Source organism: Pleurodeles waltl, chromosome 11 (assembly GCF_031143425.1).
Source record: "Pleurodeles waltl isolate 20211129_DDA chromosome 11, aPleWal1.hap1.20221129, whole genome shotgun sequence".
Lineage (NCBI taxonomy): Eukaryota > Metazoa > Chordata > Amphibia > Caudata > Salamandridae > Pleurodeles > Pleurodeles waltl.
The window spans coordinates 353,531,633-353,547,015 of record NC_090450.1 but is presented as its reverse complement, the minus strand read 5'-3'; the positions used below and the strand labels follow the sequence as shown (position 1 = coordinate 353,547,015).

Sequence of the window (15,383 nt, the reverse complement as noted above, 5' to 3'; positions counted from 1 at the left end):
CCTACATATCAGGATAATATCCGTCGTGCACTAACTCAACATCACCTTCCCCTTTTAAACCACTTTCAGCGTGTACAGCAGCTTCATTCCACAATCTGCAAAAGAACGCCCTCTAGGGTAAAGCTCTGGTCCCTCCTCCTTTCCACGAGCTGATTGTTTTAATGCCGTTCAGTGCCGGCCCTATGGGAAGCTGGGAGGGAAGGCACTGGGCGTGGACTAAGCTCAATAAGCCCTTCTCTGTCGCTCTCTTGCCGGTGTTGAGCTGAACAGTGCCCCAGTGTGATTCAGAATCGAGCCTCCTGAGTGTCGTGGAACAGAGGAGGTAGGGTGAGAGTAGGAGGGGACATTGAGTGGTAGCAGAGACATTCAAGGGAAGAAGCGTAGGAGAGACGCTCAGATCGAGGAAGGAACCAGCGACTTTTAGCGTGACAGACCCATAGCCTTTTAGAAGGAGCGGAGCAATACGGTCAAGGGCTAAGGGTGTTCCCTGGTAACAGTCTGCCAAGAGAAGTGCAACATTCAACAGAACAGATGCTGCCAGGGAAGCAGAAACAGCCACATTCCGGAGAACGCAGCAAGGGGAAGCAGAGCCAAGGGTCTTAGTGAAACAGCGAAAGACTGCAGAAATTTCAAGTAGCGAATTGCAGAAACGTCCCCTGTGAGACGACATTCAAAGGAGATGACAAAGATGCAAAAACGAATATACGAAGAGAAAATACATTAATGAATAAAAGAGACACCCAGCGGAGTCTAGACATTAGAGAGGTAGAGACATAAGTGCATTGGAAGTACTTTTGGAGCGAGGACATCTAGGGTTAGGAAAGAAATCCATCGGAGCAGAATTATCCTGCGGATACAGATAAATCAAATGAAGCCGAAGCATCCGGGAGATCAGGCATGATTTCAGGAATTATATCAGAGAAATACAGGGGGAACAGGCATCCAAAGGAGGTGAGACATTCAGCGGAGGTTAGACATCTAGAGGAACAAGCCTGTTAAGAGGGGACATCATAGAGGTAGGGGCAGATATCCAGGGGATACAGTACACCTAAGACAAGAACAAAGTTGGTAAAGTGAGGTAGGGACATACAGGAAAGTAGTGACAGGAAGTAGGCGATATCCGGTGGCGAAGAGGCATTCCGAGGGAGTTAAGCCTCCAAGGCTGGACAGATATTACGTGGACAGTCAATGCAGAGGAAACCGGCACCAAAGCAAGACTTCTAGCCGGAAGTAGAGACACTTGGGTGGGTGGGCGTGCATCCAGGTGGGAGCCAAGGCACCCGCACGCTATACACAGATATCTACGTACATTTTAGAAAACACTTTGGGGGCAGAATTTTCCAGAAGAAATAGAATTGCCATCCAAACAGGATAAGAGCTATATCCAGTTGAGGTAAACCGACATCCACAGGTGAGATATCCATCCGAGAGAGAGACGGACATTGATTGTGAGACGCGTCCACGGGCGTGCTCAGACGCCCAGCTGTGGGATCCTAGTAGAAGCGGAGAGACCCAATAAAGAGCAAGAGAATTGTAAACGCTCAGGGGAGCCCCAGGGTCATACTCTCAGGTGGGAGGAGAGAGTTACGGGGGCGTGGTGCCGTGACAGAGAGAGCACGCTTCAGCCCGTCCAACGCCCGCACTAAGTGTCTCTGGTAGGAGCCCGCGTTGTGGATACTTGGGACGTGGATTTTCCATTTTTTTTGTCACCTCTTTGCTTCGGGGCCGTGATTTTTTCATCGTATAATTTACATGTTCAGTGGGATTTTCTTTTGGGCAGACACGTTTCCAACTGCACGCCGGTAGTTCGTTAAGTTTTTGTAAGGCAGCTGAGTATTGCCTTCCCCGTACCCATCAAGAAGTCGGCTGGCATGATGTGGGAGCTCACCTCCTGGATACCGCTGTTCTCCATGCTGAGCTGTGCGGTAGTGAGGGGTTGGGTGCCCCTCGAGAACTTCTACCCCTTCGGGCTGGAGAGAGGCGACGCGGTGACCCTCAAACAGGATGATGGCGGCTCGGGATTGCTTGCCATATCGGTGGCCTTTCCCTTCTTTGGAGAAACGCACGCTGGACTGTATGTAAGTTTTGGCTTCCGTGATTATGTAACTGTCTCTGATATTTTGTTTAGGACTGTAATAATAACATACCCACGGGAGTGACGAGAGTTTAGAGAAGCTGGAGCATAGAATACCATTTAGCAGTGGTTAAATTGGAGGCGGAGTTTCTATGTCTTCATGGATAGAATCACGTTTCTTCTCTTATTTAAATACATCCTTTAGATCTACGACACCAATCCTGCTCAGTGCGCGGCCTGTGCAGGTGACTTGGTGAGCAGTAGTAAGTTATAACCCGCCACGGAAGAGGGCGGAGGAAAGTCTGTTCCACGCAGGGCCTCAGCTCAGCAGAGGTCAGGTCCGACTGAAATTTTGATGAGGTTCAATTCAAAACGCGAATTATGACCCCCCACCGCGTAAAATCCATGGAAAATTTGAAGCACTACTCACCTTCAGTGCTATAAATGGGCAGGTATCAGGGGCGCAACTAGACCCGAACATCGCGCTGTAGGCGCCCGGGGGGAGGGGGAAGGGTGGGGGTCGTTAACACTTCCAGAAATGGGGTAGGAACTAGCCTCATAGCCATTATACGGAGAAAAAGAAGTGAGAAATTGTGCAATTTATACATATTGGACAAACCTGATAACAAACATAGTTTTTGTAGATGTGACACTGTTCGCAGACTTCAACTCATTGCAAGCCCAAAAAATGTTAGTTTACCCAATGAGATGATGTAAATATGGGCAAACAATGGTGTAACATTAGCCCCTGCAGCCCCCGAGCTCCAGGGTGCCCCATCAGCACAGTAGGTATTGTGCACGGAGCGGGTCCCGGGCAAGAGAGCACTTTACTGGTTCTGTGTCCTTCTAAGTACTTTGAGGGGGTGGGGGTTACTTCAAGTTTCGTTATGCCACTGTGGGTAAGGCTGCATATATGTACAGGGCTCCATCTATTAGGCTGAGTACTAGTACTTCATTTGAGCCTGTAGTTGCAGGTGGAGCCTACTGGCACTCCTTTTCAGGGCCCCACACTTATTTGTCCTTGTCAGAGTTTTTACAGAACAAGAGAGGAAAAACAGAAAAGGGTGAGAGGAGGAAGAAAAAGATGGCAAAAGTGTGACAAAGGAAAAAAGCGAAGATGAAAAATAACTTGAAAGAGTGAGATAAAAGGGCAGGGAGTACTCGATGGTGTGTATTGGCACGTAGTGAAAACATGTATAGGCAGCCTTAGTATTCCTCTCTCTCGACATTTGAAATTGCCAGGTACAGGCTCCTGATCAATACTTTGGGCCCGGGCACTTATTATTTTACAAATTAAGGACTGCTTAATGGGTTACCACATGTTGTATTGGTGTGTGTAAACCGGTAAGTCACAGATTCAATTACCAAAATACCATTCCTTCTTTCTGAGTTCATTGTGTGCAATGAGTTGGTAACATTACTGCTTGTAATAAATGCACTGCTACACACCTGTGCTACACTAAATAAAAATCCAGTAGTTATTGTTACCATGCCACATTGAGCAGTTCCCGAATATGTAGCATATTCAGCAACATTCATTCAGGAATGCACCAGGCTGTTATTGATGTGTTTGCAGTATTATGGGCAGATGTGCTAGCCTCGATGGTAGAGGTCTAGCTAGAATACAGATGCAAAGTTATTTGTTTAGAAAGATTGGTCCAATCCCCTGTAGAGATGAAGAACATCAAAGGCAAGGGAGGGATCAAGAATATGCATTCTGGTTCTCCATTTAAATCCATTGCAGTGTTTAAATAATGTCATGTGGAAATAATTTCTGTCTTTGTGCCGTAGCCATACCAGAATCTGTTTTGGTAATCTGAGAGGAGGTTATATTCTTCAGTAAATGTTGATAGTTGTCTTGAAGCTGAACTTTCACTCTTTTTGCTTAGAACCAATTGGCTATTGACCAGTTTACAAGTTTAAGTTTATTGACACAGTTAATTAAAACCATCGAAATTCCGACATATGTAATAATATAAATACTTTGCCTACTTGTTATATTAATAGAGACCCATAGTAAAAACATATAAAGCTTATTTGAAACTAACACATATCATGGTAAAGAGTTGTGCATAGCTAAAATGTTCTCCACTAATTCCAACCTTGGTCTTGAACTTAACTTTAGGACTTCCTTGCTCCCTTACGAACAGTATAATTGTGGATAAGTGAAGCTCAGTGAGAATCCTAAATTGTACCTAAGGCTGATTCCTGGCTGGAACTAAACTTTCAGAGCTTTACTAATCCTAAAATGATGGCCCATGCACACTCAGCTTCAACTTTATTCACTAATTCTTTCTGGGCCTGTACCATAAATTTGGTCCCTCGACAAAAAAACAGAATTGAAAGTCCGCTAAGCCAGCTAATAATGGCCGGCCTGCATGAGCATATGTTCAGTGTCTTAAAAATGTTTTTCAGATATAACGTCCTGTGGCCTAGCAAAGCCGGGCACACACACAAAAATGTGTTCTAATGACTGTTGTCTGTACCCACACAGTTGACAAGAATGTGTCATATCCTGCTGTCTCCTTGAAGGGACCATATCCTTCGTTTCCATCAACCCAAAGTGGAAAAGCACAAACTGATGTTTCTGCGACTGGTTGAAGGTTGCTAGATATTCCTGTGCCCGTAAAGTTTTGTATGATGTTATCACAGTTCAGGCATGCTGTCTGCTTGCCAGTTTTTGTTTGTCAGAATTTAAAGATTTCATCTTAGTGACAGCGTTTGCCTTCCGAAAAAAAAACTCCTTTTTGTCCGGGTTCTGGTCCCAGGCTTCTAGCAAACCTAGCACTTTAATGCAGTTATTTAAGTGATGACCCCAGGTGCCTTTATCGTTGTGATGCTGTTGCTCCTCAATTTCCATCCAACATAAGTTGTTTAGAATACCAATCTCAGCTGCACACTTCCTCCAGCATAATTTAATGAAGGCACATCTACTCTGAAATTCATAGTTTTTTCAGACCCAATTCTAAACGAACCTGAGCTGGAGATGCTGGTCGTGGTATCTGAAAAACTGTTTTGTAGGCCTCCGTCTGGACTTGATTGAAAAAAACTGCCTCCTTCCCCAGCATGATTTCGGCGCCATAAGTGACGGTGGGCATTACCTGCGCTGCCATGACAGAAAGCAGGTGAGTGTGTGATGGGCAGCTCCGTTTTTGTTTTAGAACTTTAAAACCATATGTCAATGAGAGGGCTTTTGCTTGAGCGACAGCAAGCTGCGGCTTGAAGGTCAAGAGGCGGTCCATAGTGAATCCCAAATACTTATATATGGGTGCAACCTCCACCAGGGCTCCATTTAGGAACCATGAAGCAGATTTAAACTTCCTATCAACTAGGCGGACAACCTTAGTTTTACTCCAATTCAATTCTAGGCCTTGCATTGTTATGTATGTATAAAATGCATCAATGCTATGCTGTAGCCCAACAGGTGTTTGGCTGAGTAAGTGTTGTCTGCATACTGTAGCCATGCAATTCCTTTCTTGGCCAAAACTGGCAGGTGGCTATTTACGGGAGAAAGAGCCTCGGCTAGGTCAGCAAGATATACGTTGAACAGCGTGGGAGCTGATACACACCCTTGTTTTAGTCCTTTTGCTGTTAATATTCTATTGGTGAGGTGGCTGTTCTCTCCGATTATTACTTGCGCCCAAGTACCTGTGTACAAGTCCATCATTGCGCTAAGAAGGCTGCATGGTAAGCCCCAACCTTTCAGTTTCTCCCATAGGCGGGCTCTTGGTACGCAATCAAAAGCTGCCTTTAGGTCAATAAAGCATACAAATAGCCTTTTCTTCTTAAGCCTGGCTTTGTTTCCTAGCAAGGCCAGGGTTGCCAGGTTAGTGGAAGCACCCATACCAGCTCTGAAACCTGTCTGGCATTGTGGAATTAGTTGTCTATCATGAATCCATTCTGCTAGTTGTTGCAGAAGACAGGATGCGTAGAATTTTGCTTCCACGTCTATCAATGCTATTAGCCTGTAGTTTGTTGACTATTGACCAGATGTTAGAAGGAGCCTTTGTCTGAAGGCCTCTTTGATTTAGATAGTTATTTTGGGGATACACCTTTAGCCAAGGGGTTGTTCACATTTTATTTCTGGCTGGATTGGCTACAGAGCTATTAATGAGGATGTACTCACGGGTGAGTAGTGCACTTTAGAAATCCCTGATTGATTGGTTTAATGTTTTTGCGCTATTGAGCAAGGTATGGGTCTGCCAGTGATTGTGCTGCCCTACAAGCTTTTGCAGCCTTGGTGAAGTCCTGTGTGGTCACAAGGCTAAATGTGAGTATGTGTTGTTGTTTTCATGATTTCTTTTCCAGTAAACTGCACAGCACTGCTAGAAGCAGGGGGGTCTAAAATTACTTGGAGGTGTGGAAGGAATGCTAGCATACCACACACCCAGCAAGGGCCAATGGTGAGGCCTTCAATTGTGCTCCCAAGGGATCAGGATGCCCTTAGGGACTGCAACTTCAGGTACTGTGGTTATAGGACTTTACCAGAGAGATCAGGTGGACAAATAAACATAGAGTTGCCAAGCAGGTGAGCTCTCTAGTGGTTGGACCTTGATTCCATGAAATAACAGCAGGGCAGCAGGAGTGCAGTTGATAAAAGGCTGCGCCACGAGGCAGATGTAATAAGCTATTTCTACTGTGTGTACTGTGATTCTGTTTTTTTTAAATATTTGTAACATATTGAGGAATTTTACTGTTTGAATCTGAACTTACTGTTACAGGGGGAAAGACAGACCTCTTTGAGCACTTTACAAGAGAGTTCACGGGGACAAATAACCATAGAGTTGCCAAGCAGGTTTGCGCTCTAGTAGTTCGACTTTGATACCATAAAATGATGGCAGGACAGTAGACGGCGCACCTAAGACAAGCCCATCTGCGCCTGAATGGGGCAAGGGGCCAGGAACTCTGCTCCTCACCTCCCCCACATAGGGGTATACTCTAGGCAAGAGCTATTGGACCTAAGAGGGGCGTACAATGATGTGTCTTCACTCTGTACATTCCATAGAGGGTAACCTTATCTGTACGTATTGCTCCTCCACATGCCCCTTTGTCCGAAAACAACACCCCTATAAGGTAGGGTGGAAAATGTTTTTACTAAATGGTCGATCCCTCCCAGGACTCAGGCTGGAAATCTTCGCTTTTCTGAAAGATGCAAAACCTGATGTGGTCTTCCTTATGGAAACCTGGCTCTATGAGGAGTCCAGACCAAACATTGTCCAGGCTTTACCACTTGAATATTACATTGTACACAGGGATAGAGAAGATCGAAAGGGGGAGGGCTCATAATTATACTGAAGACCACCTTCTCTGGTGTTACCTCTTTCCTCCCACTCACCAATTGTGCAAGTCTTATATTTTCCATTTCTCTCTTATGTACATGTACATTCTCTGGAGTCCTAATTTACCATCCCCCTGGCCCTGAAGGCCAATTCATCCAGCCATTACCTGAGATCCATGCCAGTTTTGTAACTAAGAAAACCCATTATACAGTTCTGGGAGATCTAAACCTACATTTTGATGAGCCCACAGACAATCAAGTGAGCAGCTTTATGCTATATCCTGCTGCCATCCAACTTAGTACAATAATACACATCCCCACTTGTCCCAGGGGCCACTTACTATCCCAGTTTTTACCAACAATCCTTAGCTACAGGTCCTGAATCCTCCTACCTACTTTATGACAGGCCATTTTCTGATCACTATGGTGCTTATGATCCCCAGCCTGATTGCGCACTGAAAACCACTGGCCAGGAAAGACCAGCACTGGGTCAGTTAAACTGTGAAAGCTGGATACATATCCTTAGGAACAGTGCACTTCATCTGGGCCTGACCCACACACTGCCAATAGTAGGATCTCAGAATGGATAAACCATTCCCTAGACCAAATTCTCTCCAAGAAAACTTATTAAAAAAACATAAAAATGTCTGCTCCCTGATATCCTCCCCGACATATCTGAGAGCTCTCAAATCAAAAAATCTGCAGGTTGCAGAAAGGGAATGGAGGAAGGACCACAGGGAACATAAAAAGTAAAATATCGGGAAACAGCCAGGGCCTACCATACAGAAAACAAATATACCCAGGCCTCCTACTATGAAACGAGAACCAGCGAGATGTTTAAAATTACTTAAACATTGCTGGAACCCCTTCTAATGAACCATCCTCAGAACCCTCTAACAGATGCAATGTTCTGCAACCTACTTCCAAACCAAAATATCAGACATATACCTTTACTTTTTAAGAGGTAGAGGAAAGTCCTACTTTAAACCACATTAGTAACTGTATGGGGATTTGCCCAACCATTCTCTGAGAATATTTTCCCCTCTTACAATGGTAATCTTTGATGCACTTTTCAGCAAAATTAAATTTGGATTCCCACTCGTCCCCACTTCCCCTAGTAACCTGGCCCTTGGAGCAGAAATCATTTTCTCTACCCTCCTCAAGATGATCAGTTTCTCCCTGGAGAAGGTGTTGGTATCCCAACCATGGAAACATGCCTTGGTTAAACCCATACCTAAAAAGCCTAATCTTGACTCTTCATACCCAGGGAATTTTCGGCCGATCTCCCTGCTTCCAGGCATAAGTAAAGTGGCAGAAAAATAAAACCATGTCAAAAGTCACTTGTCAGATTTTTTTGAGGCCAACCCCTTCCTTCACCATACCCAAACTGGTTTTCAGCTTAAACACAGCACCAAAACCACCCTCTTAGCAGTAATGGAGGATGCGAAAAAGAGATTAGACCTGGCGATCTCAGCGCGGCCTTTGACCAACATATACAACAGGGTCCGCAAGACTGGTGTCTCAAGGAAGTCTCTTGGCTGGCTTAGCTCCTTCCTGAAGAACAGATCCTTTCAGGTATTCGACAAGGCCTTCTCCTCCGATAGTCTCCCGGTCACTTGTGGGGTGCTGCAGGGTTCAAATCTTAGTCCCATGTTGTTTAATCTGTACCTGTAACCATTGGCTGATATTATACCCCCTCTGGGATTTCCATAGTCTTCTATGCGGATGACACTCAGCTGGTTTTCGCACTCACCCTTGTCTCGGATCCCTCAGTTTCCCTGGAACAAGTAGTCAGCTGGATGCATAAATCCTGTCTCAAGCATTATCGGAGCTAAACGGAACTAATGATCCTCAGGAGTATTCCTTCTCTTCAATGGGCCCTGGATTGGCCAGTATGTCTTGCCACCCCGCCCTAAGACTGCTATAAAAAGTTTGGTGGTACGGCTGGACAAAACCTTTTCTATGGATGTTATGCAAGATTCTGACTTTGCTCCCTCAGTTCAGGAGAAAGCTTGTAGGCCAGGCATTGATCCTATGTCACCTGGTCTGCTCTACCTAGGTGCTCCCCAGATAGTCATTCCGAAACTACAAGTTGTGCAGAATGTTACTGCCCACACTTTGATAGTGATCCTGAGAAAAGAGTCAGCCAGGCAAGGCCTGGCGAATCTCAGTTGGCTTCCATTTGCGCAAAGAATTGAATTTAAAGCTCTTTGCAGTGCACAAAGAGCCCTTCATGCACGTGGGCCACCGATCATACACTAGCTCCTTATCCCTTACACCCCTAAAGTCTTCTAAGATCTACCAATGCTCACCTACTCACCATCCCCACTGTTAGAAGAGCTTGAAGTGGAGGACGGTGTTCTGCCTTAATGTGACCAAATTCTGAAATTCCCTCCCGCTGGCCATTCGATCCACAGACAATGAGCTCTGCTTTCGAAAACTCCTCAAGACCTGGCTAATTATGAACTAATTTCCAGGTGGTACGTCTGGCTGTAGTGGAACTCATCTCTCAACTAGAGCTGGGATGCCGGCGGGTCCCCACATGCTCTATAAATCCTATAGCGTAGCATAGGACTCTGTTTCCTGTGAATTTTTCTAGCAGGTCTGTTTTTTTGCAACCTTGAGGCCTATCATCCGCTCTCCCTATTCAGATCTCCTTTCTCATGTAAAGGTATTTTGACCAATGTCTACTCTTCAGGCCGCAGGACAGCTTTTCAGAACATCGGGCAGGTTACTCTGAAGCAAGGCAGGCATCTGGTCTCAAGGTGTTCTGACTCCAGTCAGGTTTTCCTGCTACCTATTCCTGGGTTGCTTTTCAGAAGAAAAGAGTTGAGCAATGTGTATTCCTGTAGGTGTATGCTGTACAGACATGGGCAATAATTGAAAAGAATATATATTTAGTTCAATGATTACACACTGTGACATAAATATGCATCTGTTTAGTATCCATGCAATGACGTATTTAATGGCATCCACTAAGCATGTATGTGGTGAACAAACCATAAAGGAGCCCTTATTAGTTTAGAGAAAACATATAATGTTGTTTGAATATGCTCTACTACAGTGGTTCCCAACCTTTTGACTTCTGTAGACACCCAGGTTAGCATTACTGGAACCAGGTTAGTGGAATCCGGGGACTCCCCACTGAGCCATTACTGGAACCTGGGGACCTAGGCCTGAACCTTGTTGATGATTTTAACCGCAAAACAATACAAAAATAAAATACGGAAACAGAAACAAGCATTCCATCAAATACATACCCAATGATAACACATTTTATTTAATTTGCAAACATATGAAATAAAAAATAAACATTTTAATTTTTTATATGAACGTCAGAGCTTTTCTTTATTCAATTGAAGCCACACATCATCCATACTATATTCTGTGTGATGCACCTCCACTGCTCCCACAAATCAATCTGAGGATACTAATTTAATTTTTACCCTCCAATTTTAAATTACTTGGCATGCAGTACACTTAAAAAAAAATCAATTTTACATTTAGCCACTTTATTTATATACACTTTATTAATGTTAATTTTCTAAGCAGTCATGGTCCCCCCGAGGAGGCTGTGCGGAATCCTAAGGGTCCCCGGACCAGTAGAAAGGATACATATTCCGACAGGATAGCTGTGCACTAACTAGCTCTTTGCTGTCACTGTAATCTACTTGCTGGCATTTCATCTAGTCAAATGCACAATGGGTTCTGATAGGAACTGTACAAAATTATTGGCAATAAACAAAAATATTGTGAATAAAACAGATCATTATAAAACCATTGCACTGCTTCTGGATAATGACTAATACTCTGCAGCCATTGACATACCTCCATGCATAAGTCTGGAAAAGTTGATACTTGAGTAGTGTAGTGATGTGCTTTTTTTTAAAGCACTGTAGTTAATGGATGTGTTTCAGAACGTCTGAGATTCAGATTTTTACTTTTTAGATCTGTCTGCACATTGCAGCAGTCACATGACCATGTGTCATCAACAGAAACGAGCTTTAAGGAGCACACCTAAAAAGAAAGCTTTGTCTCTGCCCACATGTTACTTACCTTGAGTAAAACATTGAATTGGGCAGAAGGTGTGTGATGCCATTGATAACCTGGGCTTGTCATACTCCTGTTGGCTTCTTAGGGGAGTTCAGATACCTAACAAAAAAAGTAATGATGTGGCAGTTTGCAAAGGGAAGACTACTTTTCCATGTGGTAATAGTATTGGCAAATATTATTTATAAAGCATCATGACATGCTCACTGTGTGCATTAACTACCCTGGGGACCATGTTTTTAGTGATAGGCTTATCCTAGTGGCGATTAGAGATTTTCAATAAGGATGTTCCCTCATTCAAAATGGCTGTTTCATCCGCATTAATGCCTCAAAGACATCCATGCAGGTTTTTTTTCTTCCCCATTTATTTTTGTGCTGTGAGGAATAAGCAATTGGTTCTGCCTTTCTATCCCAGTACTCTGATGAACATGTCTGTTGGTGCGGCCCCGACATTCCACATGCTGAACCTTTGTGAAATCAGTGCGCTATCTCAATTTTTTCTCCCCAACTGCAACCGCCCGCAGCCATGGGAGCCAGACTATCTGTTATTAGGATAGCCCGGACTACTTGGCTAAATTTTGACAACAAATTTGGAAAAAATACAGGTAGGTTAGGAGAGTGACTGGCTTAGCCACTTTTTAAATGTACATACTTATATCTATTTTACAATTAGACATTTTTATTTCATTGTGAAATCTCTGCTCCTGTTCTTTCTGCAGAAACTCTGAGCACTCTACTCTTAAACTGTCCCCTCAGCATCCTGCAAACTCTACTCATTAGTTCAGACTAAAGAGCTATGTAAGTGGTGGGGTGTGATACTTCCCTTCACCTCCCCTCCCCCTCACCCCACCAAAGTCAAGCAAGCAAAACGGTTAAACAGACTTTTTTGTAGGTAGTTCCAGGGAGAGTCCGCTTCTTCCCTGAGAATTGTTTTGAAACTGTCTGGGTCAAATTTGCTAAAACGCCACAGACCCTTAAATGGCATTCTTTAAATATTTCAGTACTTTCATGGTGTACCAGGGAAGCCTAGCTGTTCCTTCGAAGGAGATCCCTTATGTCATAAGTCAGAAATTACTTCCATTATACCAAGGTCAGCATTTTTCATGGGTGAGCCCCTTAAGCCAAGGAGTATATACAGTAAGTCAGTGACAGAAATTTGCCATGAATACTTCTGTGATAGTCATCCCTAAAAATTCCCTCCCTTATACAAGGGTCAGCATTTTGCCTTTGACAGCCCCTATAAATCAAGTACAAAATTTATTAGGACAAGATTTACCCCTAATGTAATTTCTAGCATTTTGCTATGGATTCACCCTGTATGCTAAAAATTATGTGCATCATGTCAGGGCTTTCAACTATATAAGGTGGCATTTGTTCTATGTCCCTGCCATTGGCTATAGTTGGCTATCAGCTTTCTCAGTTGAATGATGCAGGTCAGTGCTTGCAGTTTGCAATAGGTCTCACCAGCCACCCATATGCTATTAGTGCCCTTGTCCATAAGTCAAGAATAACAACCAGTATGCCAGACCAGCAGCATGCTTGCAAGCATAACACACATACACTCACACACAAACTTGTACTCACACACATTCTCTCTCACTCTCATTCTCACACACCCTCACACTCATTTACACAATATCTTTTGCTCTCTTTCATACATTTATATTGTCTCACACACACACCCACCGCCGCTACCGCTCCCACTCCCCATTAGTAAATCAAGCTTGCCTTTTAGTGAAGCTTGATAAACCTATTCTGTCTACACTCGGGGGTGGTTCCTCTTCACGGGCAGGGGTGTTGCTCTCCATGTGAGGTGCCCAGTGCATCATTTTAGAAATACGTCATTTCCTAGGACTGGGTGCCTGGCTGCTCACTCTGTGGGTTGGGCTTGCAGCCTGAGGGAGCGGTGTAACAGGCCATACAGGGATGGCTAATGTGGGAGATTGGCAATGTTGGCAGCTCAAATTTAGTGTGCACGTCAGGTTAAACAGGTCTTAAGCTGCTGCCAACCTGACATGCGCATTCAGTCCTTGAACCAGCTCCCTTGCGTAGTCAGGGACAATACAGCACAGTCTTCCTGGTCTCCTTTGGAGTGCTTGGTTCACCAGTCCCAACCAATTCTTGCTTTGATCTCATGCAGCTTTAAAAACAAAAAGCACGAGAGCAAAGCCTGGAATGGTTTGGGAAAGGCTAGCTTGTCCCTTTTTAAGGCAGCGGAGGGGTGGGGTCACTACAGACATGACCAATCACTCAGGGGGTGTATTTTAATACCACATAGTAATTGGTCATGTTTCTTACATGGTGACATGATGATGATGCTTTCCCCCTCATGCACAGTTCCTGTGACAGTGGCATTGTTCATGAGGGGAGTTGGGTTCAGCAGTCGTCTTATGTGTTTCCACTTGTCTTACAGCCATTTTTTCAGGCCTGGTGGTTAAGTGAGTCCACTGGTCGATGCATGTACCTTGGGACTGGGTAGTAGGGCGGTTTCAACAACTATCCAGTGAGGCCTTATTTAAGTAATTTTAATTTATGTCTTCGCTCCATGGCACCAGCAGGTTATTATTTATCTTCGTCAAGGAAATATTTGTACAATGCTGTGGCTTTTCATAAATGTTTATTGTAGCCCTAGTATACTTTTGCAGTCTACGAGCAATATATCAAAAGGACATTTTAAAACAACAGTTGGGGCTGTGAAGAGTATTTTTTTTATTTTTATCCAGCCATTACATTATTGACTGTTAGGAAAAAAACTGTATTTGGCCATTTCAGTCAGAGCAGACATTATGGTGCTATAATCTCGCTTTGCTGGTCGGAAGTCCCGCAAATGTGTTCTGTATATTAAAGGCCTGCTTTTGTTCTGTACAGCTGGTATGGGGATATAATTGCTACTTTGCCTGCACGTATTTGCCATTTTGTTTTTTTCAACGCTTCTTTGGTTTACAACAGCCATTACTGTGTTTTAAATCATCTTTTAGAATGATTCTATACGAATAGCTTGCGTACAGGGGAACTTGTGAACCAATGAGGAAGGCTCTCACTAGCTATCTGTGGCTAATACGGGGTTGTTTTCAATTGGTGCTCTTCAAACTGCAAACTTCTTGTGACCTCATAAAAAGTAAGAAAATGTATGTATGGCAAGACAATTCGAAGCCTTTATCATTTCGATACAGTAGGCTGAGTAGATGGTTTGACGGAGAGCATGTGTAGATGAATTGAGGCTACCTGGATTGGTGCGTGGAAAGATAAATGGGCGGATGGGTGGACAGTTGCATGAATGAATGGGAGATCATCTAGGGATGACTGCATGGTCTGGTGATTCAGCAGTGATGAATGGGTACATAGATGGATGGTTGGGCAGAAGAGGTAGAGGACAGTGTGTCCAGAAGAATGGATGGATGCATACATGAATGGATGACTGCTCTATATGATGGACAAATAAATTATTTTTTAGTGAATGGATGCACGGAAGGATGGCTGGATGAGTGGATGGGAGAGTCTCTAGAATGATGGATGAATGTATGCGCATGAACAGATGAATGCAGTGGATGATGGAAACATGGATGAATTAATGGGAGTGATAATTGGGTGAATGATGCATGATCTGAACGCCCATATGTCAGCCAGATTTGTTAGCTATGTAAAATTCTTCTTTAACTTTTACGCCCCACAAGTTTGAAATGTCACCAGCCGCCACAGTAAATGCTATTCAAAAATTCTAACACATTGCCTTGTCAATGTTTGCTACAAGTATGATGTGATTGAAAAGTTCACTTCCTTAAAATAACTATACAGGGCTTATATTTGGTTTCACATGTGATCAAGCAGTTACCATACTGGAAATGAACAAATCCACTCTCTAAAATATAATATGGCATCCAGTTTATCCTATGGAATTCTTGACTTCTTCGGCAACCAATGATTTTTTTCCAGTAACACTTGGCATTTTGGGATTTTCCGACCCGACTTACAATAAAAAAA

The 15,383-nt window shown here is 43.8% G+C and overlaps 1 protein-coding gene across 1 annotated transcript in view; it reads left to right on the top strand.

Moving 5' to 3' along the window:
- The first annotated feature begins 226 nt into the window (after nt 1-226).
- SNED1 (sushi, nidogen and EGF like domains 1) overlaps nt 227-15,383 on the top strand; it is a 2,603,997-nt gene continuing 2,588,840 nt past the window's right edge. The window contains exon 1 of the mRNA XM_069213662.1: nt 227-2,078. Within this exon, the coding sequence (XP_069069763.1) occupies nt 1,872-2,078 (207 nt within the window). The 5' untranslated portion in view covers nt 227-1,871. The remainder of the gene's footprint in view (nt 2,079-15,383) is intronic.